Source organism: Brachyistius frenatus, unplaced genomic scaffold (assembly GCF_029030835.1).
Source record: "Brachyistius frenatus isolate BFR_SWC_R1_liver_20210118 unplaced genomic scaffold, ASM2903083v1 Contig_359, whole genome shotgun sequence".
Lineage (NCBI taxonomy): Eukaryota > Metazoa > Chordata > Actinopteri > Embiotocidae > Brachyistius > Brachyistius frenatus.
The window spans coordinates 1-23,680 of record NW_027210958.1 but is presented as its reverse complement, the minus strand read 5'-3'; the positions used below and the strand labels follow the sequence as shown (position 1 = coordinate 23,680).

At 43.4% G+C, this 23,680-nt stretch overlaps 2 protein-coding genes across 5 annotated transcripts in view; one reads left to right on the top strand and one right to left on the bottom strand.

The window, feature by feature from the left end:
* Positions 1–16,581, top strand: part of LOC138636170 (AMP deaminase 2-like) — a 30,404-nt gene extending 13,823 nt beyond the window's left edge. For all 4 annotated transcript variants that reach the window (XM_069724045.1, XM_069724044.1, XM_069724047.1 and 1 more), the window contains 17 exons: positions 4,660–4,790; positions 5,369–5,499; positions 6,993–7,061; positions 8,300–8,411; positions 8,501–8,687; positions 9,495–9,636; positions 9,723–9,812; positions 9,905–10,034; positions 10,525–10,719; positions 10,810–10,941; positions 11,029–11,192; positions 11,380–11,506; positions 11,594–11,757; positions 11,867–11,987; positions 12,248–12,421; positions 12,505–12,615; positions 12,911–16,581. In XM_069724045.1, the coding sequence (XP_069580146.1) occupies positions 4,660–4,790; positions 5,369–5,499; positions 6,993–7,061; positions 8,300–8,411; positions 8,501–8,687; positions 9,495–9,636; positions 9,723–9,812; positions 9,905–10,034; positions 10,525–10,719; positions 10,810–10,941; positions 11,029–11,192; positions 11,380–11,506; positions 11,594–11,757; positions 11,867–11,987; positions 12,248–12,421; positions 12,505–12,615; positions 12,911–13,126 (2,396 nt within the window). In that variant the 3' untranslated portion in view covers positions 13,127–16,581. The remainder of the gene's footprint in view (positions 1–4,659; positions 4,791–5,368; positions 5,500–6,992; positions 7,062–8,299; positions 8,412–8,500; positions 8,688–9,494; positions 9,637–9,722; positions 9,813–9,904; positions 10,035–10,524; positions 10,720–10,809; positions 10,942–11,028; positions 11,193–11,379; positions 11,507–11,593; positions 11,758–11,866; positions 11,988–12,247; positions 12,422–12,504; positions 12,616–12,910) is intronic.
* A 666-nt stretch (positions 16,582–17,247) lies between these two features.
* eps8l3a (EPS8 signaling adaptor L3a) lies at positions 17,248–23,499 on the bottom strand. The gene is made up of 19 exons (XM_069724061.1): positions 23,447–23,499; positions 23,292–23,365; positions 23,136–23,200; positions 21,241–21,399; positions 21,007–21,156; positions 20,870–20,934; positions 20,477–20,568; positions 20,106–20,281; positions 19,887–20,004; positions 19,685–19,758; positions 19,498–19,572; positions 19,134–19,279; positions 18,833–19,022; positions 18,708–18,751; positions 18,526–18,622; positions 18,290–18,394; positions 17,978–18,063; positions 17,345–17,477; positions 17,248–17,259 (listed from the first exon to the last, which is right to left on the bottom strand). Exons 1-19 carry the CDS (start codon positions 23,497–23,499, stop codon positions 17,248–17,250), a joined length of 1,914 nt encoding a protein of 637 aa, XP_069580162.1.
* Positions 23,500–23,680: the final 181 nt, after the last annotated feature.

Below are 23,680 nucleotides of genomic sequence, written 5' to 3'. Positions count from 1 at the left end.
TTTCACAAATTCACTTTAAAGCAAATTAAAGACAGTAGAATTTGAAAAACTAATATAGATTCTTCATTCCTGCCAAAACTAGTCTGCTGCTACTTTGTGAGGAAGATGAGGAAGACCAGGAGGGCTGTATTGATCCTTCCAGAGAAGAGGCAGCTCCACACACACTAAATGATCATGTGGGTGGTGTGCAGACTCGGGGACGTGACGGAGGGAGGAGATGGATGAGATGCAGCGCTGTCAGTGTTACTCACTCGTAAGAAATGAAGTGACGGCAGGAAGATGGAAGGCCAAAAATCATTAAAAAAAAAGTTATGTCACAAAAACACTATAAAAAAGATCAAGATTTACTGTTTCCTTTGTTGATGAAGGTGTCATCCAGTTGAAAAAAAATGCTTACAACCGAGTATTTCTCTGAAAAATTTGATGTAACTGCATATCTTTATATTTTAATTCATTTAAGTGATTAAAAGTCTTATTTTTTGTGTTCAAATCTAAATAACAAACTAAATGATCAAAAGGAGAATTTGCTTCTTTTTCTTCTGCCCTCCTCCCCTCATAAGGTTTCCATTCGGCTGAGTTTCTGTGTTTACTTGGACTGAAGTCCGTAGAAGGTCTGAGCTGCCCACCACCATGATGTCACGGAGATAAATAAAGTCGGGGGTGTTCTGGATTAAGAGTCATCTGTGGTGGAAAAGCCGGGGGATTACACGGAGACTAAACCTGGGTTACTGTGTGTGCACATGTGTACATACAGTCGCCTGTTTGTGTGTTTAGAAATATACAGTATATATAGACACTGGAGTATACGGTACGTCTGCATATAATCTGATAAATAGGCTACTGGGATTAATTTGTCACAGAGATTATATCAGAAGAGAAATATCAAAGATATGTTGGAGAATTGAAATGAAACATCCTGCACACTACAGATGAAGGCTGGGTTTTAGAAAATCGATTTTTTTTTGTGTGTTTTTTTTGGATTCAGATCAGTCTTCACTTGAATAATCCGATATCAATCTTTTAGCGACATCACGTTCGGACAGCCCACCCGTGTGCCGTCGGAGTTTTAACTGCATCAACTTCCTCATCTACAGATCTAAAGTTCACATGACAGTCGATGTTGTGTCATTTTAAACTTCCCTGCAGGAGTTCTTAATTTGCCATAGTTACCAATAAAGTCAGATAGCCTGCCAGTTTGATTGACATCTCACTGAGCCAATAGGAGCTTCCATATCCCGTCTTCAGCCTTCAACAGCCAACGAGAGGCTGTATCGGACGGCGGTGTCAGATCCAGCCAGTGAGAAGTCACGTGGATGAAGATTGACACTTTGTATAGCCAACGAGATTCTGAACGGGAGTATATGCGGCTTCAGTGGGCGGGGCTTATACCATGCATTAATGTAACTGCTTAGAGGTTTATTCTTAATGTAAACATTCATATTTCTAATGACACACTGCCCGTAGCTATCAGGGAAGCTAGCTCAGTAAACTCTTTTAAAAAGAAAGCTTAAAACATATCTTGTTACTTTAGCATTTTAGCTAGCTACTCCTGAAGCTCTCTTGCACTTTGATTTTTTATTTTTATTTTTTTTATTTTATACACTTTATTAATCCCCGAGGGGAAATTTCTTTCTTTCTTTCTTTCTTTGCACTACATATTGCTTTATTCTATATTTTAACTATTCTATTTTATCAATGTCTTATCGAGTTTTTAATTTAATTTAATTTCTTTTCTATTTTTAAATGTTCCTTTATGTGTTTTTAATGTGAAACACTGCATGTAATTTTCTTGCCGTACATGACTTTGAGTTAAGTTTTTTATTATGATTATTATTATTATTATCATCATTGTAACGCACTATGTTAGAGGGTTTCTTGTACAATTTACACTATCAGTTCTCTGATATTCTGGTTCATATCCAAGCAAAATTAATATTGTAACTGAAATATCCTGAAGTCGAGTCAAAATCTAATCAAAATGGGACCTTGTGAATTAAATCGATTTGGGAAATCAGTGGTAATACCCAGCCCTACTACAGATCACTGTCACAGCTCTTCAGTATCATGATTCAAATATGTATAAATGTTATAGTTGTGTGCAGTATGTCAGCCTCCTAATTCCCTTATTGTTGGAGTTGTAATGGAGATGCCTGAACCCTCTCTGCTCCTTTAGTTTGCCCTCCAGCAGACAGCAGACTGTTTGAGGTTGTTTCTGAGTCACTTCTTCGTGCAGTATTAAACTTATTTCTCAGTGTTATTGTGGTGTGCAGAGTCGCCCTCTGCTCCCTCCACCACCTCAGAGGCAGACAGCAGATGGCAGAGACTAATTGTCCCGGGCCAGACGCTGCACCAATAACCACCAGTTATAGCAGAGCGTGAAGACACCCTTCCCAGAGCCAGAGATTTATAATGTGTATAACTGGTCCTCTTCAGACAGAAGAGGAAGCAGCTCCTCCGCTGTTTGACTCAGTCTGCAGTGGAGCGGCCGTCCTCTGGTCCTGACAGCTGATAGGTGGGGGACGCCCTCTCTGTCACTCTCAGGTGTGTCTTTCACCGGTCAGCGTGCACACGGGAGACATTATTTTTCAAGTGTATCTGCTGGTGCAGCTGTCTTTTTTTTTCATGCTCCGTCACAGACTGAAGCTGCAGCCTCTGATTCCCCACAGATTCAGAGTTAATCAGAGATTTGGCCTATTTACTTTTTTTAACTTTAGTTTTTCTGATTGATGTTCTGCTGTGAAGAAATACAAGAAAACTGGGTTACTGTCTTTATAGAGACGAAGGAAGGAAACAAATAACAGTATTTGTTGAATATTTTTGGTTGTAAGATGTCATGTGTCACAGTCACGTCTACAATAACTCACAGAATCCAGTTCTACATGACAACATGATGAGAGTTGTTGTAAAAACCTCTTTTTCTGGACTTTGTGGCTGTAAACTGTTTGAGCTCATGTTAGTTTAAAGTGTCACACCAGACTGAGCTGCTGAGCTACATTTATACTGAAATCATAGTTTTCTCCGCTCAGACCTCGACATGTTGCAATCTTTGGTAAACCAAACTTAAATTCTTCTCTATTTTTGTCTTGGATGGTCAGTCAGCTCAGTCTTATTTGTTTGTCTGTCTGTGAAATGACTGTAAACTTTGTAAAGTCGTTCCGTCATCTGTTCTGAATTATCTGCAACCTGACGGTCGACATGCAGCTGAACCTCTGTGACTTCAGTCAGTCACCACACGTGCACATAATACTGGTGCACCACACGTGCACATAATACTGGTGCACCACATGTGCACATAATACTGGTGCACCACACATGCACATAATACTGGTGTATAATATAATAAATAGAATAAGCACTGAACCTGGAGACTCACTGGAGAAATCCTGCTGAATATGAGCTGTAAATACTTTACTGTGTTCAACATTTAGTCTGGAAACTAAGACCTTATTCATCTTTGCACAAACACACAACACACACACACAACACACACCACACACACAACGTACACAACACACCACACACAACGCACACACCACACACAGACAACACACACAACACACACAACGCACACTACACACACACCACACACACAGACAGACACACACACACCACACACACACACCGCACAACGCACACAACACACACACAACACACCACACACACACACACACACACACACACACCACACACACACACACACACACACACACACACACACACACACACACACACACACACACACACACACACACACACACAATGCACATAACGCACATAACACACACCACACACACATACAACACACCACACACACGACACACACAATACACCACATACACACACACACACACCGCACAACACACACAACACACACAACACACACCACACACACACAACACACCACACACGACACACACACACAATACACCACACACACACGCACTGCACAACACACACAACGCACACACACACAACTGTCAGCTTTTACTGCCTTTAATAGGAGCTATAATTCATATTGCTGTTAAAAACTGGAAGTACTGTTGCTCGGTGCTTTACTGATGTTTTACTTTTATATGTGCGAGTTAAGATTAGTATAAGGAATCGAGTTACTTTACACAAAGAAGAGGAGACTGTTAGATGTTATCTTTTTCATGCAACAATGAAAGGATGAGAGGTAAAGTTGAAAATAGATTGTTTAATCGCACTGCATGACTCTAGATGCTAAAGAACTAAACCGTGTAACTACCTCTGGAAACCTACTCTAAATACTTAATATTCAGTAGAGTGTAAAAGTATTTTTACTTACACAGTTCAGAAAATAATTGCAAAAAAATTCATTGAAATAATTTTTTTACATGACATATTTTTCAGGTATAAGTTCAGCCCAGTTTCAATGACAATGAGTCCGACCCCCTCCTTTAATATGAACCTTTAGATGTTCAACTGTTCTGCTTTCTGCCCTTTCAGCACCTCCGAACTATATTCTGTATTTCTGTTTTAGGTTTGAATGGATTCACGTTCAGATTTTGCTGTGATTGTTGTTCATAAAGTTGTTTTTAATCTGCTGCCTTTAGGAGACACAGGAGAAACTCTCCGTGATAAAGCGTTTCAGATCACATACGTGTCACATGACCTGACTCCTCCCATGTTTCCCTGCAGACCTCTGTGGAGCGTCCGGACCGAAACCCCTCAAACCTCAGAGATCTCTGCCGGGGACGCCCGTCTCTCTCTCCCACTACCCGATCGACCTGCGGACATCCATGGAGGAGAAGTACAAAGAGATCGCAGAGGTCAGGAATCATGTTCATTTATATACGGTGGCCTCATAGCAACAAAAACACCACGATAAAGGATTGGTTTCACCTCTTTCATACAGTTTATTTGATAAACATTGAGCTAAATTCACTATTAATTTGAATATTAGATATTTTAATTGTCTGTTGGTGGCATTTATTTGAATTTGGTTTTACTACTCAAGTTTAAAATGGAAAAATACTATAAATCTGTATTAAACTAGTTTATTAATAATCTGAATGGCTTTTGCTTTGATTACTATTAATGAGTGATAAAAATGTCAAAATTATAATCTTAATAATTTTCAGTATCCTCCCAGTTTTAGTACTAGATTCTGGTTTTAATAAAGCACTGCAGAACCATCCAATCCAAAAGAGTGAGAACGTGCAGAAACTTTCTCCCTTTGAAAAACTTTTTCTTTATGTTTTTGGGATATTTATGGTTTTATCTGAAGCTGAATCTAACAGATGGTTCAGGGGGAGCCTCTCTGTCTTCCATATGTCCACTCAGGCCTGATGTCTCCATGTTTCCTGTTTTATGACACCATAAACGGTGTAACTTGTGTCCGATCCAGGAGCTGTTCACGCGCAGCATGGCGGAGAGCGAGATGCGAACTGCTCCGTACGAGTTCCCGGAGGACAGTCCCATCGAGCAGCTGGAGGAGCGGCGGCACCGGCTGGAGAGGCAGATCAGTCAGGACATCAAGTGAGGACACACAAACACACACAGAGAGTCTGATCAACTCCTCTTCCTGCCTTTCACACCCAGACCTGCTCTCACACGTGCTTATCAGCTTCCAACCTGCCAGCGTGCAGCTAACTAACCCAGCAGTGAGCTAACTGAGCCAGCTGGTGCCGGTTCTGATCCAACATCTTCTTCACACAAATGTTTACAAGGAGGGGAGCGCTGCAGTCTGCAGGGGTCGACGCTACCGGCACAACCAAGAGAGGGCGCTCTGGTCAGGATGTCTGAGGCCGATCACCGATCACGGGGTCGATTCACAGACTGGATATAAAAGAGTTCGTAGCTCCAGGTCTGTAAAATGGTTCCGATCCAGAAGTGTCTTCAGCTGCAATACCAGCGAGTGCCACTAGAGGTCGGCTCCAAAAAGCCTCCGGCTCCATAGACTCCCATTCAACTTCTCTCATCAAATCCAAAGTGAATAAAATGTGTCCATCAGTTCTCTCGGTGTTGTTAGCTAAAGTCACTCCTTCTTCTTAGTTTTCTGGAGGTCCATCTGAAAATAATCCCTCATTCATTAGAAAAGAAGATTCAAGAAGACCTGGTTTTGGGGGCGTGTCTGTTTGATTGACAGGCCTGTGGTGCAGTCAGGTTACAGCTATCGGTGGGCGGGACGTAGTATCGTCAGGTTTCCGATCAGATCGGTCAGATCCACCGCTGGCTCCTCCCCCAGCTCGTCCAAATATGGTCACTTCCTGCTCCAAACCGCTCCGAACTATCAAGATGATGACGGACAGAATCTGAACTGGAGGATTCATAACGTTCACAAACCAACGATGACGTCACTGATGGTTGATGACATCACTGATGGTTGATGTTTGGGTCTATTTGAAACTTTGTATTTATTGTGTACCTTTATTTATTTATTCAACTATTCTTAACAACACTGCACATTATGTTTTAAAATTAAGAGATAGTAAAGCATCATGAATTGACAAATGCATATTTATCGGCAGCAACATGTTTGATGAGCAGAGACAGTTTTCTGTCATGTGATCGACTCCTCTGATTGGTCCTTTTTAGAGACTGTCGATCAGAGTTTTCAGAGACTAATATTACTGATCTTGATTGGTGGTGCAGAGTCCCTGTTAACCAATCAGGGTTCAGCACCTCTAACTGATGATAGTTCTGTCCAAACCGAATCCTCTCTCTCTCTGTGTGTCTCTACAGATGTGAAGTTCTGGAAACTCAGTATTCGTTTGTCACATGTTTCAGTCCTCTCCAGGGCCAACGTGTGTGTGTGTGTGTGTGTGTGTGTGTGTGTGTGTGTGTGTGTGTGTGTGTGTGTGTGTGTGTGTGTGTGTGTGTGTGTGTGTGTGTGTGTGTGTGTGTGTGTGTGTGTTCCTGCCTTTATTTGGTCTCTCACTTTGTGTGTTCAATTTCTCCTCACCACCTCTTGCCCCCCCCCCCTTGCCTCCAACACCTCCACCTTACCCGTGCTCACCTCACCCAACAAGGCTTGAGCCTGAGATCTTGCTGCGCGCCAAACAGGACTTCATGAAAATCGACAGTGCTGCAGACCTGGAGTGAGTGAGCTCTGTTTGTCTCATGATTATATCTTTGGTTGTTGTTCCTGTTCAGCTCTATTCTGTGTTTAGTAACTGTGTCGCTGCCATCTTAATATTCATCCTCAACACTGCATAGCAACATATGCTGAGTCTGCAGTATTTAAAAACTCTAGAGTGAAGAGTTCTTTTCTCCAGAACCACTGACAGAGATTATCATCATTATGAAGTGAACCACATCTTCCCCCTGCTGGTCACTTTTATGTGTGCAGACGTTGTTGGAGTGTTTTCTAGCTTTTAACTCTCTAAAAACAAGTTTGAAACATGTCTGTTTTCAGTAAACATTCTCAGCTCTAATTATCTGAAAGATTCTTGGGTTGACTGTTAATGTTTCTAATCTTAGTAGCAGTAACGTCTGCTCAGTGGGTTTGAAAGATGTGTTTCTGAGTTTCACTTACATCGATTTGTGTTTTGAATAATTTTACATGACAAAGTAAAAACATTCAAATCTATATAATTATGTTGTCAGACATGTATTTATTATATGAAACCATTAACTGAGTTTAGATTCCTTTTTCTCTCTTTAAATCACATCTAAAATGTGAATACTGGAACTCGGATGATTAAAGTTCATCCACATGGTTTGATTCCAGCTCCTTTCTGTTCCCTTGTTTCTCATCTAAATCTTCACTGTTTTCTCCAATAAAGGCAAAAGTGCCCAAAAAACTATATTTAAAATGTCTCTGGGAAAGAATTGAATTGACAGACACCTGCCTATAAATATAGATGAGGTCAGAATCTCCAGTTCATTGCTGGGAAGTCCACTGGATTAATGTAAGACATCAAGAAAAGAGTGTTTGTTTGGAAACTAACCAGGAACACGATTAGAACCGCTCGCATCCCGAGGAAGACTTTTTTTAATCGGTGTTCAGTCTGACGGAAACCAGGACGCTCTGCAGGAGGTACATCCTCAACATGACTCAGAAAGATAATACATTTTTACAGAGCACCATTTTTACATTTATATTTAATTTATAAAAAACATGAATCTCGTTTATGTGTGTTGATTGTTGGCATAGCAACAATATTTGAACAATCTGTGCATTAAAATGGGAAATAAATGATGATGTCTGAATGTTTTGCACAAATATCTGACGTCACAAACAGACAAACAATAATGTTTCCTTCTTGATTGACTTTCCTGTCCTCCATCTTCTCGGTGTTCCCTCCCTCCTGCTGCCTCCTCCTCCGTCCTGAAGGCTGATGAAGGAGAAGAGTGTGGACGCCGTTGACGAAGGCTTTAGGGAGAGTAGGATGCCGCTGGAGAGGGAGTACCAGCGGGTGTCCATATCCGGAGAGGAGAAGTGTGGAGTGGGTGTCTTATCCTGAACTCTTCTCATACAGCAGCATCTAAAATACCACCTCTCCATTCACGTGTTCATCGCTGTGTTTTTATAAAGGTGCCCTTCACCGACCTGGTGGACGCTGCCAAGTGTGTGGTGAAGGCCTTGTTCATCCGGGAGAAGTACATCAACCGCTCCATGCAGAACTTCTGTAAGACCACCTCTCACGCCCTGGAGGAGCTCGGCATGAAGCCTGTGGACGTGGGCGTCTACGATGACATCCCGGAGACACCCGTAGACGCCGGTACCACCAACACATCCAACACCTTTAACATCATATTTTTCTAGTGGGTTGTTTTGTATTTAAGGAAGGAAATCTAATACAGCCGGAACTGCAACGTTAAGTAACTTAATGAATTTATTAGTCAACAAAAAAATTATTTGTGACTATAATTGATAATGAATTAATCATATCAGTCATCCAGTGTGAGAATATTCTGCTTTTCTTTGGTATTTTAAACTTTAAATTGGATAAAAAAACAAGTAAATATGCCACCATCTGCTTGTGACTCAGTTGTTTTCATCTTAATGATATTTAATAGCTTTATTTTTTCTGAACGGGCAAAAGTTCAAATTCAGCTTTCAATTTTCGAAACAATAAACTGCACGAATATCTGACGTCAAAGCTTGTGCCAAAAACAAACAATAATGTTTTCTGTTTGATTCATTTTCCTGCCACTCATTTCCCACCCTGAATGAATAAAGTCTTTAAGTTCTTTGTTGGGATTTATGGACTCGGGCAGCTTCACAGACTTTGTACCAAGGTTTTTTTTTCCAGTACCAAAGTTAACGAGCGTGTTCAAGCCTGAAAAAGCGCAACAGTCCTGACAGATGAACGTTAGAGGCAACACTTCAATATCTGCGTACTGAGACTGTTGGTTGGTTTCAAATGTGGGAACTTGGTGATCCTTCTTTAGATGCACCTCTAAAGAAGAGAAGTGTTTGTAGTTAACATGCTATGTGATTCTGATTACAATGTGATTATTATTATTGATAGAAAGATGTTTTTCTTGGAGGATGAAGGATTAATTACACCCCCGTCCTCCCCCAGACGCCCCCGTCCACCCTCCGGTTTCAGGGACTCACCCATATGACAATCAGGACCCCAAGAACATGCCTGCAGACGCAGGATACGGCTGCAAGATGGTGGACGGTGTCGTTCACGTCTACAGCAAGAAAACCAACATGGACAAGTATGAGTTCGTACCTGAAGGAAGACGTGTCCATTACAATAAGATTTGTAGTCTTTGTGTGATCTTTGAACTCTTTTCCTGTCCAGGAGCTCCGAACTGGACCTGCTGTATCCCGACCTAAAGGAGTACATCGCAGACATGAACGTGATGATGGCCCTCATCATCAACGGGCCAGTGTGAGTGTCTCTTTAAGGCCATCGTTGGACAGGTGTCTGTATTTCTCCGGCTCAGTGTCTAAAGGAGACATGTCCCCGTCTCCTGTCTGCAGGAAGTCCTTCTGCTACCGCCGCCTGCAGTACCTCAGCTCCAAGTTCCAGATGCACGTCCTCCTGAACGAGATGAAGGAGCTGGCAGCGCAGAAGAAGGTTCCTCACAGAGACTTCTACAACATCCGAAAGGTAAGACGTCGACCGGCTGATCGATCTCTGATATGCTGACTCAGCTTTTAATGCGTCCGCTCTGCTGACAGTTTCAGCTGGAGGAGTTACTGTATGTTTACGGTTGTCCGTCTGTCCGTCAGTTCTTGTGAACTCGATATCTCAGGAACACCTCGAGGGAATTTCTTCAAACTTGGCAGAAACTTTAACTTGGTGCCAACAATCAACCGATTTTGGTGGTCAAAGGTCAAAGGTCAAGGTCACCATGAGTTCCTATCTGTTTCCCACTTTTTAAGCCATATCTCAGGAACGCCTTGAGGAAATCTGTGATTGCACTGCTGCTCTTCAAATACTGTGACGTAAATATCTGCATGAGAGTGGTTTGAATAACATTAATAAAGTTGTACTGATCCTTCTGGGAATTCATTTGATTCCTCTTTAAACTCACTCATCGCACTGCAACAGTCTGATAATAGTGAGCTGTGCTGGTGTTGTTCTGCCGCTCCTCCAGGTGGACACACACATCCACGCATCGTCCTGCATGAACCAGAAGCACCTGCTGCGATTCATCAAGAGAGCCATGAAGAAATACCCCGAGGAGATCGTCCACATCGAGCGCGGCCGCGGCCAGACGCTCAAGGAGGTTTTCGAGACCATGAACCTGACGGCCTTCGACCTGAGTGTCGACACACTCGACATGCACGCGGTGAGACGTGGTCGTGTTTCAGGGGATTTTATTTCAAGACATTTGGTTTTAATAAAAATTAGATTTGACTCGTTTCTTTTTTCTCATCAGGACCGAAACACGTTTCATCGGTTTGACAAGTTCAACGCCAAATACAACCCGATCGGAGAGTCCATCCTCAGAGAGATCTTCATCAAGACCGACAACCACATCGAAGGAAAATACTTTGCACACATAGTCAAGGTGTGACATCATTCATGAGGGTTCTCCTCATCTAAAGGATTGTCCCACTCTCTGACCCCTCTGTGTCTCCACTGTCTTCATGTCCAGGAGGTGTTGTTCGACCTGGAGGAGAGTAAGTACCAGAACTCCGAGCTGCGTCTGTCCATCTACGGACGCTCCAGAGACGAGTGGGACAAGCTGGCCCTGTGGGCCGTCAAACACCGAGTGTACTCGCACAACGTGCGATGGCTCATCCAGGTGCCCCGTCTATTGTAAGAGCTCCTCCTACTTTGTTTTATCTCCAAGCTGAAATGTGCAGAATTCATCTCGTAGACTTTAAATGAACGAGATATATATATATATATATATATATATATATATATATGTATATAAATATATAATATAACACTTTTGAACTAGTTGTACTTTCTGTGCTTCCTGTGTAATCCTCCTCTCCAGCGATGTGTACCACACCAAGAAGCAGCTGGCTAATTTCCAGGAGATGTTGGAGAACATCTTCATGCCTCTGTTTGAAGTGACCGTGGACCCGGGCAGCCACCCGGAGCTGCATCTCTTCCTGCAGCACGTGAGTGTCCCGTCGCAGCACATCCACGGTGTCCCGGACGTCCCGCTCAGAGACGCCCAGTCAGTCTGCTCTTTTACGTGTTCACAGGTGGTCGGCTTCGACAGCGTGGACGACGAGTCCAAACCAGAGCAACACATCTTCAACCTGGACAGTCCGCTGCCGGTGGACTGGACCGAAGAGGACAACCCGCCCTACTCCTACTACCTCTACTACACCTACGCCAACATGACGGCGCTCAACCACCTGCGCAGGTACACGAGGACATTCATGATGAATCAGCATCTTTAACTCCAGTTGATCCGACCTCTCACTGATCTGCTGGTTTAAACTGAACGATTCTCTGCTGGTTGTCTGATGCAGGCGGCGAGGCTTCCACACCTTCGTGCTGCGACCTCACTGTGGCGAAGCCGGACCCATCCACCACCTGGTGTCTGGTTTCATGCTGTCAGAGAACATCTCCCACGGGCTGCTGCTCCGAAAGGTCAGAGCGCCACACAGTGGACGGTTCGCAGAAGACGCCGCCATGAGATAATACATACGAATGGATTTTTAACATTGAGAATGCATTTGAGTGCTAGTTTGGAAATAAATTATTTTTGCAGATGTTGCGATGAACTCGTGGATCCGTTTTGTTGTTAATAAAGAGTGTGAACAGAATACTCCTGTCTACATGTCTCTGCAGCTGTTTACTGGTTCTTCTGTCTCTGTCTTGTGTCTTCCCGTCTCTGTGATGTGTCTCAGGCCCCTGTGCTGCAGTATCTTTACTATCTGGCTCAAATTGGCATCGCCATGTCCCCCCTGAGCAACAACAGCCTGTTCCTCAGTTACCACCGCAACCCGCTGCCGGAGTATCTGTCCCGAGGCCTCATGGTGTCTCTGTCCACCGACGACCCTCTGCAGTTCCACTTCACCAAGGTCAGCATTTAAAGTACACGTGACAATATCAGGAGTGGAAATGGTTTGTTTCCTGGTGTGTGACGTGTGCTTGTTGCTCCCAGGAGCCCCTGATGGAGGAGTACAGTATTGCAACTCAAGTGTGGAAGCTGAGCTCCTGTGACATGTGTGAGCTGGCGAGAAACAGCGTCCTCATGAGTGGATTTTCACACAAGGTAAAACACTAGTTTATTTCTGTGTTCATGTATTTGTGTGTCAGGTTTCATACACTCAACATTAACATTAGGATGTTCCTCATGCCCAGGATGAGACCACATTTCCTACAAACCCCGTCACTTCCTGTTGTTCTGGCTAGCTAGCAGCAGTTTGTTTTGATGGTGAGAGGAGCAAATGTTGCTGCGATTCAGAATCTCATTAACGTAGCTTTTGAAAGTGACTTTTTTTTATCATATTATAGACGACATGCTATAGTGTGACTTTTATATCATATTTGCTTGTGTTTCCATTCAGGCCAAGAGCTACTGGTTGGGCCCCAGTTATTTGAAGGAGGGTCCTGAGAGCAACGACATACGGCGTACTAACGTCCCTGACATCCGCGTGGGGTACCGCAGCGAGACGCTCACCGAGGAGCTTCATCTCATCATCCACGCCGTGCGCACTGAGGAGCTGGACACTATCGACGAGGAGGACTCTCTGACCATGGGTCCTCTGCCCGGACAGCGCTGACATCACCTGGTCTCATCCCAGAGATCCCCGACCCTGCAGTCCACTCAGCACGTCACTGAAGAGGTTCTATTTACAGTATAAACACCAACCGTCACTGTCGAGGCACCACACACACACACTCTGACAGCTAACAGCTACCAAACAACCAAGAACACAGAGCTGTCTGATCACCGAAAAAAACAACTACCGTACATCATTTTATTTTTAAGTTTCCCCAGATGTTTTGAAGCGACAGCCTCTATTTCCGTTGCGTCTCAGTCATCATGAAGGTTTGCAGGGATAAGCGTCAGGGTTTTCACTGAACGAGCAGCAGGGAAATGTGTTTGTCCTGCCAAACCCATCTGAGGATCCCTGTGATGTTTTCAGTGATGTGTTGTCACCAGAAATACTGCAGCACATAGCCAGCAGTAGTGAGTAGATGCACTCACAACTAGCACAATTCAACTTTATTAAACCTCTTCTCAGCGTCGCTTCCCTTCCGCTCTGCAGCCATGCTGTTTAATCATCACCTTTATTCCACGACACTGAATGACTATAGATGCAGTTATATTAGAATAACATGATTGTTTTGAATGGCTTTTCGGATGACATACTATACAGACATTTCATGACATTTTGGAGGACCTAATATAGCTTTACGAATATTGTCAAAAAATTTCATAAAAACATCACAGTATAGCATGTTGTCCAAAATATGAAGAAAAAAAAAAAAGTCATGCTATAGCGTGTCGTCACGATGTCATAAAAACATCATACTATAGCATGTTGTCCAAAATATCATAAAAAGTTATACTATAGTAAGTCGTCGAAATGTCATAAAAACATCATACTGCAGTGTGTCTGTCAGGAGTCCCGTTTTAATCTGTGGAGCCTGATGAGGTTTGAAATCGTTAATTTCGAATGGTTCTTCCGTGATTGTAATGAGCTCAGAGAGGAAAGCCTCGCTGGGCCTCAGGTGAAGAGAACAGCTGACTGTCTGTGGTTCACTGCAAACATTCCTCCAAGCAGACTTTAGCTGCAGATGAAACAGAAAGTGATTTTGGTTTGACGGTATATTTTTGTGTTCGAGGAGATATAACAGACAGGCGTGCGTTGTAGGTTTTAATCACAGCACAAATAAATGTGGCTAAACTCTCAGCGTCCCCTCACTGTGAGGCCATGAGGGCCCCGATCCCTCTCATTCCTTCAAGCAGACAGTCCTGGAGGGGTTCCCCTTGCATGCAGTGCACTGTACATATGCACCGACCAAGCCAAGACTTCACAGTGCCTTTTCATTTGTAGCTTTGAGCACTGCATGTCCGGTTTCCCTCTGAATCCCTGCAGCACACGTCGCTTCTTGTTTCCTGCGTCGGTACGCAGCACGTCTCCGTGCCGGTCCGACCTCCACCTCGATGGAACTGAACGCACCAGCCGCATGCTCGGTGTGACGTAGCGTTTACCTCCGAGGAGAAAAGTTAATCTGTCTCTGCTTTTTCTTTCTTGCATGCCTGCATGAGATAACGGACGGCAGGAGAGAATGAGTTGTTTACAGCAAGCTGTAATGTAAAGCATCTTAATGAATTCAGGGCTGCCGACCAGCTTTTAATTCTTCTGTTTGTAATGAAGCAAACAGACTTCAACTGTAGAAATCACGCCGACCATGCTGGGACATGGTTCCGACCGTTGCATGGTTCCTGTAGCATTTTGTTTTTAACCTGGTTAAAGCAGGCGTCAGATTTTGGTATCACATGCTGCGTGTTCAGAGAAGAGTCCGTGTGAGCGGCCGGCGCCCTCTTGTGGTATTCTCGACTTCTGAACTCTGAACAAACATCACAACTCGTGAACTCGAGGCGTCTAGAAAATGTAGAGTTCTGACGTGGTGAATACCACAAGACACGGACTCTTCTACACGGTGAACACGACCGCAGCAACACACTCATCACGTGATCACGCGCTCTGACCTCTGACCTCCGACCTCCCATCCAACTGTGAGCATTCTAGATAAACAGTCGAGAATATAAATACAAATGAAGTTTATTATCAGAGAATTAATCAGAAAAGTTACATAAATATCTGAAGTATTATGACATCTATGGTACGTGTTTGCTTTATAGATGATTAGAATAAAAGATGGGAAACAATCTTTGTTCATGACGAACACATAAAGTAGCTTCTACGTGTGATTGTCGGATGTTATGTATAAAGTGTATTTTTTTAAAGGCAATATAGAGATAAGAAATTTTATATTCATGATGTACTCATGTTAAGATTTAACACTCACTTTTCTTTCTGTAGACCATTGTGGATTAGTATTATCTAAATAAGGTTTTATTATTTTTACTAAGTAGGACACGTTTTACTATCTTCAATATCACAACAGCTGTTTTCGTTTCGTTATTTCTGGCAACTCATTTTTTTCAAGCACAAATATAACGTCCACAGTAGACAGATTAAAGATCTTAGGCACGCACGCACACACACACACGCACACGCACGCACACACGCACACACACACACACACACACACACACACACACACACACACACACACACGCACGCACGCACACACGCACGCACACACACACGCACACACACACACGCACACACACACACACACACACACACACACACACACACACACAGTCCATCCATGAAAAGACTCGTCTCCAGCCGTTCTGTGTGAAAATGTTTTCATTTGAGCCGAACTCCTGATGGATTGAAATCTTCTCCGTCTGTCAGATTCACTTCATTATTGGCCTTTTATTGATTTCAATGTTTAACAATCATCTTGTTGATGACACATTTTTTACTGTAAACATGAAAAGTATTGGTGTACTCTGCTGTAACGACCTGAACCTTCTCCATCCATTCACCCTACCTCACCAATACTGATCTCTCTTCTTCTGCAGCACAACATTGTGCTCAGCATCTACAGCTAAACTCAACAATTCATAGTTTGGAAAATCAGAAAATTGTAAAATTACAATTTCCTGTAGCACAAGTTGTCTTCAAATTTGTTTTCCACCTTCATGAAGCGCCACATTGTGGGAAGGTTGGAGACTAGTTGACTGACAACGAAACAACCAATCACAGCAGCGTACGCCGAGTTTGGGCGGAGCTTAAAAATCTATTTTAAAATCAAGTTGTTGTGGAATATTTCTGATTAAACGGATGAATCTCAGAGAACACAAACAGCTGAGAAGACATGAAGAAACTGTTGAGTTTCCTCTGAGCAGAAACACAAAGTTCACTCAGACGTCACGTGTTCACACATTCACACTCTGTAAATCATCATGTTCACATTCATATGTTTCTGTGCATTACGTTTATTTTTAAACGCATCTATTTCTGTTCATAGTCAGGTCACTCTTATTCATTTTCATGTCCATGGATGTGCAGCGGTATTATTGCCTGCGATGGACAGCCGGCTCACATGTAACGTCTGAACAACCAATTAAAATAAAGCATGTTAACTCACTAAACTTGTATCAGACTTTTATTTACAGCTCACAGTCACCAGAGTTTAGGCTCCTGTTTTGTTATTACAGAATTCAATAGTATTATTATTCCACATACAGATCGACGAATTGCTCTCATTTATATTCATTTACACTTAATTCTATAATGTGCTGATTTGATTACGTGTTGAACCTTTACTAATGTACATTATGTTATCTCAGACAGTATTCAGTCCCTCCAGGACCTTCTGTGATGTTTTGATCAAAAATGTGTTGATTTAATGGTGGATTTAAAAAATAATCGTGACGTAGTTTGTGGAGTTTTAAGTGAGTTTTTTGCAAAAGAATTGCGGAAATTAGAAAAGTAAAAAGAATTTAGATTTTTTTTTTTTAATCCTGCTGCACATCACAGAAATATTTTACTTCTTATCTTTTTTATTTATTTATTGAACTTGGGCTCAAAAGAATTCGGCGCATTTTACCAAATTGCAGGCCGCCACAAACATTGTTTGAATTTGTGTTAACTATTGGGATTTCCTGGAGAGACTGAATAAACAGCATATTTCTTGATTCCAAAGGAGACTAAATACACATGTATGTGAAGTTTATTCCTTTATTCCTTAATATTAGCTGAAAGTTCTGGTCCAAGAAAACGTCCTCTTCTTCTGTCCTCCTCGATGTCTCTTAACTGGCAGCCTGAAGTGTTAAAATAGGATGGGGGGGGGGATACTTCAGCGTCCATCAGCGTGACTCTAATAAAATCTTATATGAAGCCACTTACAGTCATGGTGGACCTCACTGCTTGTAACTGGAAGAAGACTCGTCCTCCGTCCTCGGGACACACCGTCTTCAGCTCCTCTCTGGACATCCCCAGAAGCATCGAGCCGCTCAGCACGCCGAGACATCGCACAGTGCTGCAGGACATCGGGAACATTCATCTGTTAATTCACGAGTTACTGAACCCAACTGCATCGTGTGTCGGATGAGTCGAGGCAGAAACACAATCAACAGAACAAACAGAATTTAATTTCCAGTTAGTTGAATGTCCCTTTAAGTTAAGAACACGATGCTTCAGTTGACGGATGCATTCTGCAGATTTACAATCTAAAAAGGTGTTTTTATCATCTTATTATTTGACTCTTGTTTCTGCCTCTGAATGCTTCTGTCCGTCCATCACAGGGAGGACAAACAGAACATATTATAAAGGAGCTGATCATGTTATTTCAGTCATCAGTCAGAGATCTACATCTGTTACTTAAAGATGATCAAAAATAATAAGTTCATAGATGATCACATTTATTTATGACTAAAACACAAAACAAAAAGATTTCAGCTGGATTTATAAAGTTCAATAAATAAATACAATTATTGTCTGTATTAATTTAATACCAGATGTGAAGCTAGCTGTACTTACATTTTACTGAAGCCCTTGTCTTCGAGCCAGGCTTTCACTTCTGCTGGCTTGGACTTCTTCGTGAGGACAGGAGGCATCACCGTCAGCTTTGGAAATGAAATTGTAAAAAAAAAAAGGAGTGATGTTAGTTTAATGTAAAGATGAAAATCTGAGAATAAAAGGACTGCAGACGATGAAGTTTAAATAAAGCTTCCATTTTGTGATTATTCGGATCCATTTTCTCAACTCTCAACACAACTTTATTTAATATGATTTTTGTCAGAAGGTCTGAGGATACAGAAATGCAGTATGTGATGTTGTCGTGGTAACCACCTCGTCACTCTGCTCGTCATCACCCTCCAGGACGTTATTGGGTACGAAGCCTTCCTCCTCTCGTCCGTTCCTCACCTTCCACCACCGCTTCGACATGTCCAGCAGCTGCAGAGGGACAAAGAACAGAACTACCGACGATCCACAAGAACGGCGCGGCTTTTTATTTGGGTGGCTTCAGTTCCTGATATGATGGAATAAACCAGCAGAAGGAGCTCCTGAGTGACGCTGAGACTCACCTCCACTGTTTCTCCTTTCCTGACGGTGAGCTCTCGATGGTTTCGTGAAACGAAGTCAGACTTTACGCGCATGAGTCGCAGAACCGTCTGACCTGAGCTGGAAAACACGTACAAATAATTCAAATGTTGAACTTTCAGGTTTGAAAATTACACAGAATTAGAGTTCACATGCATTAAAATACCGTGATTTCTGAGGGCGAGGTGGTGGCATCCATTTGGAAGGAGTCTGTGCAGAGAAAATGGAGTTTTTTCATTTTTGATCTCTTTATGATGCTCACAAACCGCCCTTCTGACTGTGAAGGTTTACCTGGTCAGGTGCAGGTTGTGGACTCTCCTGTCTGCTCACAGGTGCCCTGGATGGATTCCCTCCTCTGGGTGGAGGAGCTGCCGTCCCTCCTCCGGGTGGAGGAGCTGCCATGACCTCCGGAGGCTGCCAGCCATCAAAGAACTCCAGCGTGTAGGTCGGGATGTCCTCATCGTCCTCTGGCCACTGGGTGCTGGAAATATTGTCAGAAATCACACCTGAATATCAACCAGACACTAAATTGTTCATAAATCGAGCAGAGTTGTGATGAGCTTTGGGTCTCAGTGAGTTTTTTCTTTTGTACCTGGGGATGTTCCAGGCGTCTCCCAGCGTCTGCCACAGCAGGTCCTCCTCCGAGGACGCCTCCTCACTCATGAGACGGATGGACAGCGGCGACAGCAGCGGAGCCACGATGGTCGGCGGCAGATCGTCGGGGCAGTGAGGCGTCACCTGGAGGGGAAAGGAGGAGTCACTGGATGAACATTAAGATTTGAAGAAAAGTGTTAAAAATGTATTAAAAATAATCCGTTGCTTTTCAAAATAAATGACAAAACTTCATATTAAAATGTTTCATATTTGATGAAATGAGATTATAAATGTGTTTTTGACATTTTAACAGCGATGAGAGATTTTAAAAACGAAAACTATAAAATTCTAGAGTCACTTACGAGCACTAACATGGAGAACAGGGAGTGGACGAGGTCGGGAGCGCTGGGGTTATTGATCTTTCCATTGAGCTCGCCCTTTCAAAATAAAACACACAACTGAACGTTACAGAGTGAACAGGAAGCACACGGAGCCTGATGACAGTGTGGGAATGTAATAAATATAATAAATGGAAATAAAAACACAAACCAGAAGGTTGAAACCAAATTTGATTTTATGGAAACACTCTGCAAATTCTTCTGCAGGCGGCATCCCCTCCACGGCTGGAAAAAGATTTACACATCACAATATATGATTTTTTAAAGAAAAACCCATTTTCTAAATACAATATACAACATAAATAGGCATGTACACAGACCACATGTGGTGTGTGTCTGTCTTCAGTTTTTACATTTACCTTTCTCTTTTTTCTTTTTCTTCTTCTTCTTCTTCTTTGTATTTTTTGCTTCGACTGCAGCGATTTTTCCCACGAAGATTTCTACGTCGCTAAAAATATGATTCAGAATATCCTGTAAAGAAATACAAATAAAAAAAAATGATTCCCGTTTCAAATGTGCAGAAATAAAATACGTTGCAGGTGTTTGCAGCCTCGTTTATGAAGGACACTCACCACATTCCTGTCCATCTCTGTGTACGGGCGAGGAAGAGGAGGGGAGGGTTCTTCTTCATGGTTGGAGGGCTGTGGTGATGGAACCTCCTTTCTCGGAGGTGGAGGTAGAGCTTCTTCTTCCTCTTCTTCCTCCTCCTCCTGAGGAACCAGCTCAGGCACCTGTACATTATCCTCCTCTAGACACACAACAACTACAGGTGAGTATGAGGTCATAATCAGTCAGCTGTGCGTGTGTGTGTGTGTGCGTGTGTGTGTGTGTGTGTGTGCGCGCGCGTGTGTGTGTGTGTGTGTGCGTGTGTGTGTGTGTGTGTGTGCGTGTGTGCGTGCGTGTGCGTGTGTGCGTGTGTGTGTGTGTGTGTGCTGAGCCTCACCGTAGTCCGGACTGCTCCACTGTAGAACCGGGTGGACTGCCGGGTCTTCAGGTTCTTCATGGAAGGGTTCCACCGTTGGTTCTGCAGCGCTGCTTTAAAAATGTGAGAGGAAATCTATGAAGCTTAAAGTCTGCCGACGTAAAATAAATAACGGAGGACATCCGGGTCTCAGATAATAATATTTGACCTTTAAATACCAGACACAGGTTGCATTACTCAAAGGTGAAGCTACATCAAATCTTCACACGTGTCATGTGAGCATCGTGCCCTAAATTACAAGAATGAATGAATGAATGAATGAATGAATGAATGAATGAATGAAGTATCAACGTGCTTCACAATAAGACTATTTTTCAGAAAGAAGGAAGTGTGTCCAAGCTGTGTTTCCGGTACCTGAGTCCTAAGTCCTCCCTCCTGCGTGACAGCAGTCGTGACAGATCCCTCTGAACGTAATCAGCCTGTAAACAACAACAAACTGTGACTCCGCCCTCAGAGATGACATCCACATGTCTCCCCGGGCTCGTCCTCACCCTGACGCTCTCACACTGGAACATGAAGACGGTGGCGGTGTGTCTTCTCTCCGGCCGAACCGACACCATCAGCAGGGAGTTGTACACGCCGACGTCCAGCACGGCCTTCAGCTCCTGGACGTCGGCGATGGCGACGGACTCCAGCTCCTCCTGCGGACACGCAGCAGACGCACCGTCAGAGCAGCCGGAGAGTCGGGACGGACGGAGGCGCAGACATCAACGCTTCCTGCTCACCTTGGTTTCTACGTCTGTGAGCAGCAGGTGGGCGCCGCGCGCCTCCAGCAGCATGCTCTGACCCCACACACTGCACATCTGGTCCAGCAGCTGCAGGCGCTGCACGCAGTCCGACAACGTTCTCAGACCCTTCCCATCCAGATCACAGGTGAACAGGTGCTGCAGCACACAGCAAAGAACACACACATCAACACACACACACACACACACACACACACACACACACACACACACACACACACACACACACACACACACACACACACACACACACACACACACACACACACACACACACACACACACACACACACACACACACACACACACACACACACACACACACACACACACACACACACACACACACACACACACATCGACACACAAACACACACACACATCAACACACACACACACATACACACATCAACACACACACACACACACACATCAACACACACACAAACACACAGCAAATAAAACACACACACACATCAACACACACAGCAAATAAAACACACACACACACATTAACACACACACACACACAACACACACACACACACACAACACACACACACACACACACACACACACATCAACACACACACACACACACACACACACACACACACACACACACACACACACACACACACACACACACACACACACACACACACACACACACACACACACACACACACACACACACACACACACACACACATCACACACACACACACACACACACACATCAACACACACACACACATCACACACACACACACACACACACACACACACACACACACACACACACACACACACACACACACACACACACATCACACACACACACACACACACACACACACACATCAACACACACACACACATCGACACACACACACACACACACACATTAACACACACACACACACACACACACACATCAACACACACACACACATACACACATCAACACACACACACACACACATCAACACACACACACACACATCAACACACACACACACACACATCAACACACACACACACACAAATAACACACACAGCAAATAAAACACACACACACATCAACACACACACACACACACACACACACACACACACACACACACACACACACACACACACATCACACACACACACACACACACACACACACACACACACACACACACACACACACATCAACACACACACACACACACACACACACACACACACACACACATCACACACACACACACACACACACACACACACACAAACACACACACATCGACACACACACACACACACACACACACACAAACACACACACACACACACACAAACACACAGCAAATAAAACACACACACACACATCAACACACACAGCAAATAAAACACACACACACATCAACACACACAGCAAATAAAACACACACACACATCAACACACAGCAAATAAAACACACACACACATCAACACACACAGCAAATAAAACACACACACACATCAACACACACACACACACACACACACACACACATCAACACACACACACACAAACACACAGCAAATAACACACACAGCAAATAAAACACACACACACATCAACACACACAGCAAATAAAACACACACACACACATCAACACACACAGCAAATAACACACACACACATCAACACACACAGCAAATAACACACACACAGCAAATAAAACACACATACACACACATGAACACACACAGACATGAACACACACGAACACACACACACACATGAACACATACGAACACACACACACACACATGAACACGAACACACAGAGGACTCATCAGACCCGGTGACGTGTTAAAGATAAGCTTCTGATACTTCACCTCCACTCTGTACTGGAACTTGTTCATCTTCTTGTTTATGGACGCTGCGTACGCCTTCCTCTGCACTGTGGACACATAACGCACGGCTATAATAAATCAGGATAATTGAATAATTCACAAATGAAAACTGGACAGCTGTAATCAGTGTTAACTTACAGTAAAGTGACTTTGCACTCTGCCTGGACAGACCGGACAGCTGCGACGCCGTCTCATCTGTCGTAGAGTAACTGCTGTCACAACAGAGACACCAATCATCTTTTAATGAATGAAACAATCAATCTACTGATCAACAAACCGCATTAAAGTCATACTTGGACTGGATGGATCCGGCGTAGCTGCCGAGGGGACTGTTACTCCGGAACATGCTGACCTACCACACCTGCAGGAACCACACGTGACATGAATTAAACACACCAGCAATGACTCACCATCTCAAAAATAAACCCATAAATCAATTTGGCAGCTTCATCGTTCTCACTGGAGCTAAAAAAAGACTGGAGTTTGAATTGAAAAACTTCTACATAGGATAAAAATAAAATGTGTTC

What these genes read in the sequence shown, in the direction of transcription:
- eps8l3a (XM_069724061.1), bottom strand. Translation starts at nt 23,499, where the DNA reads ATGTTCCGGAGTAACAGTCCCCTCGGCAGCTACGCCGGATCCATCCAG. An exon ending in AATTTGGTTTCAACCTTCTG is followed by an intron (nt 19,573 to 19,684) that starts GTTTGTGTTTTT and finishes TTATTTTGAAAG; the next exon opens with GGCGAGCTCAATGGAAAGAT. An exon ending in ATGACGAGCAGAGTGACGAG is followed by an intron (nt 18,064 to 18,289) that starts GTGGTTACCACG and finishes TCATTTCCAAAG; the next exon opens with CTGACGGTGATGCCTCCTGT.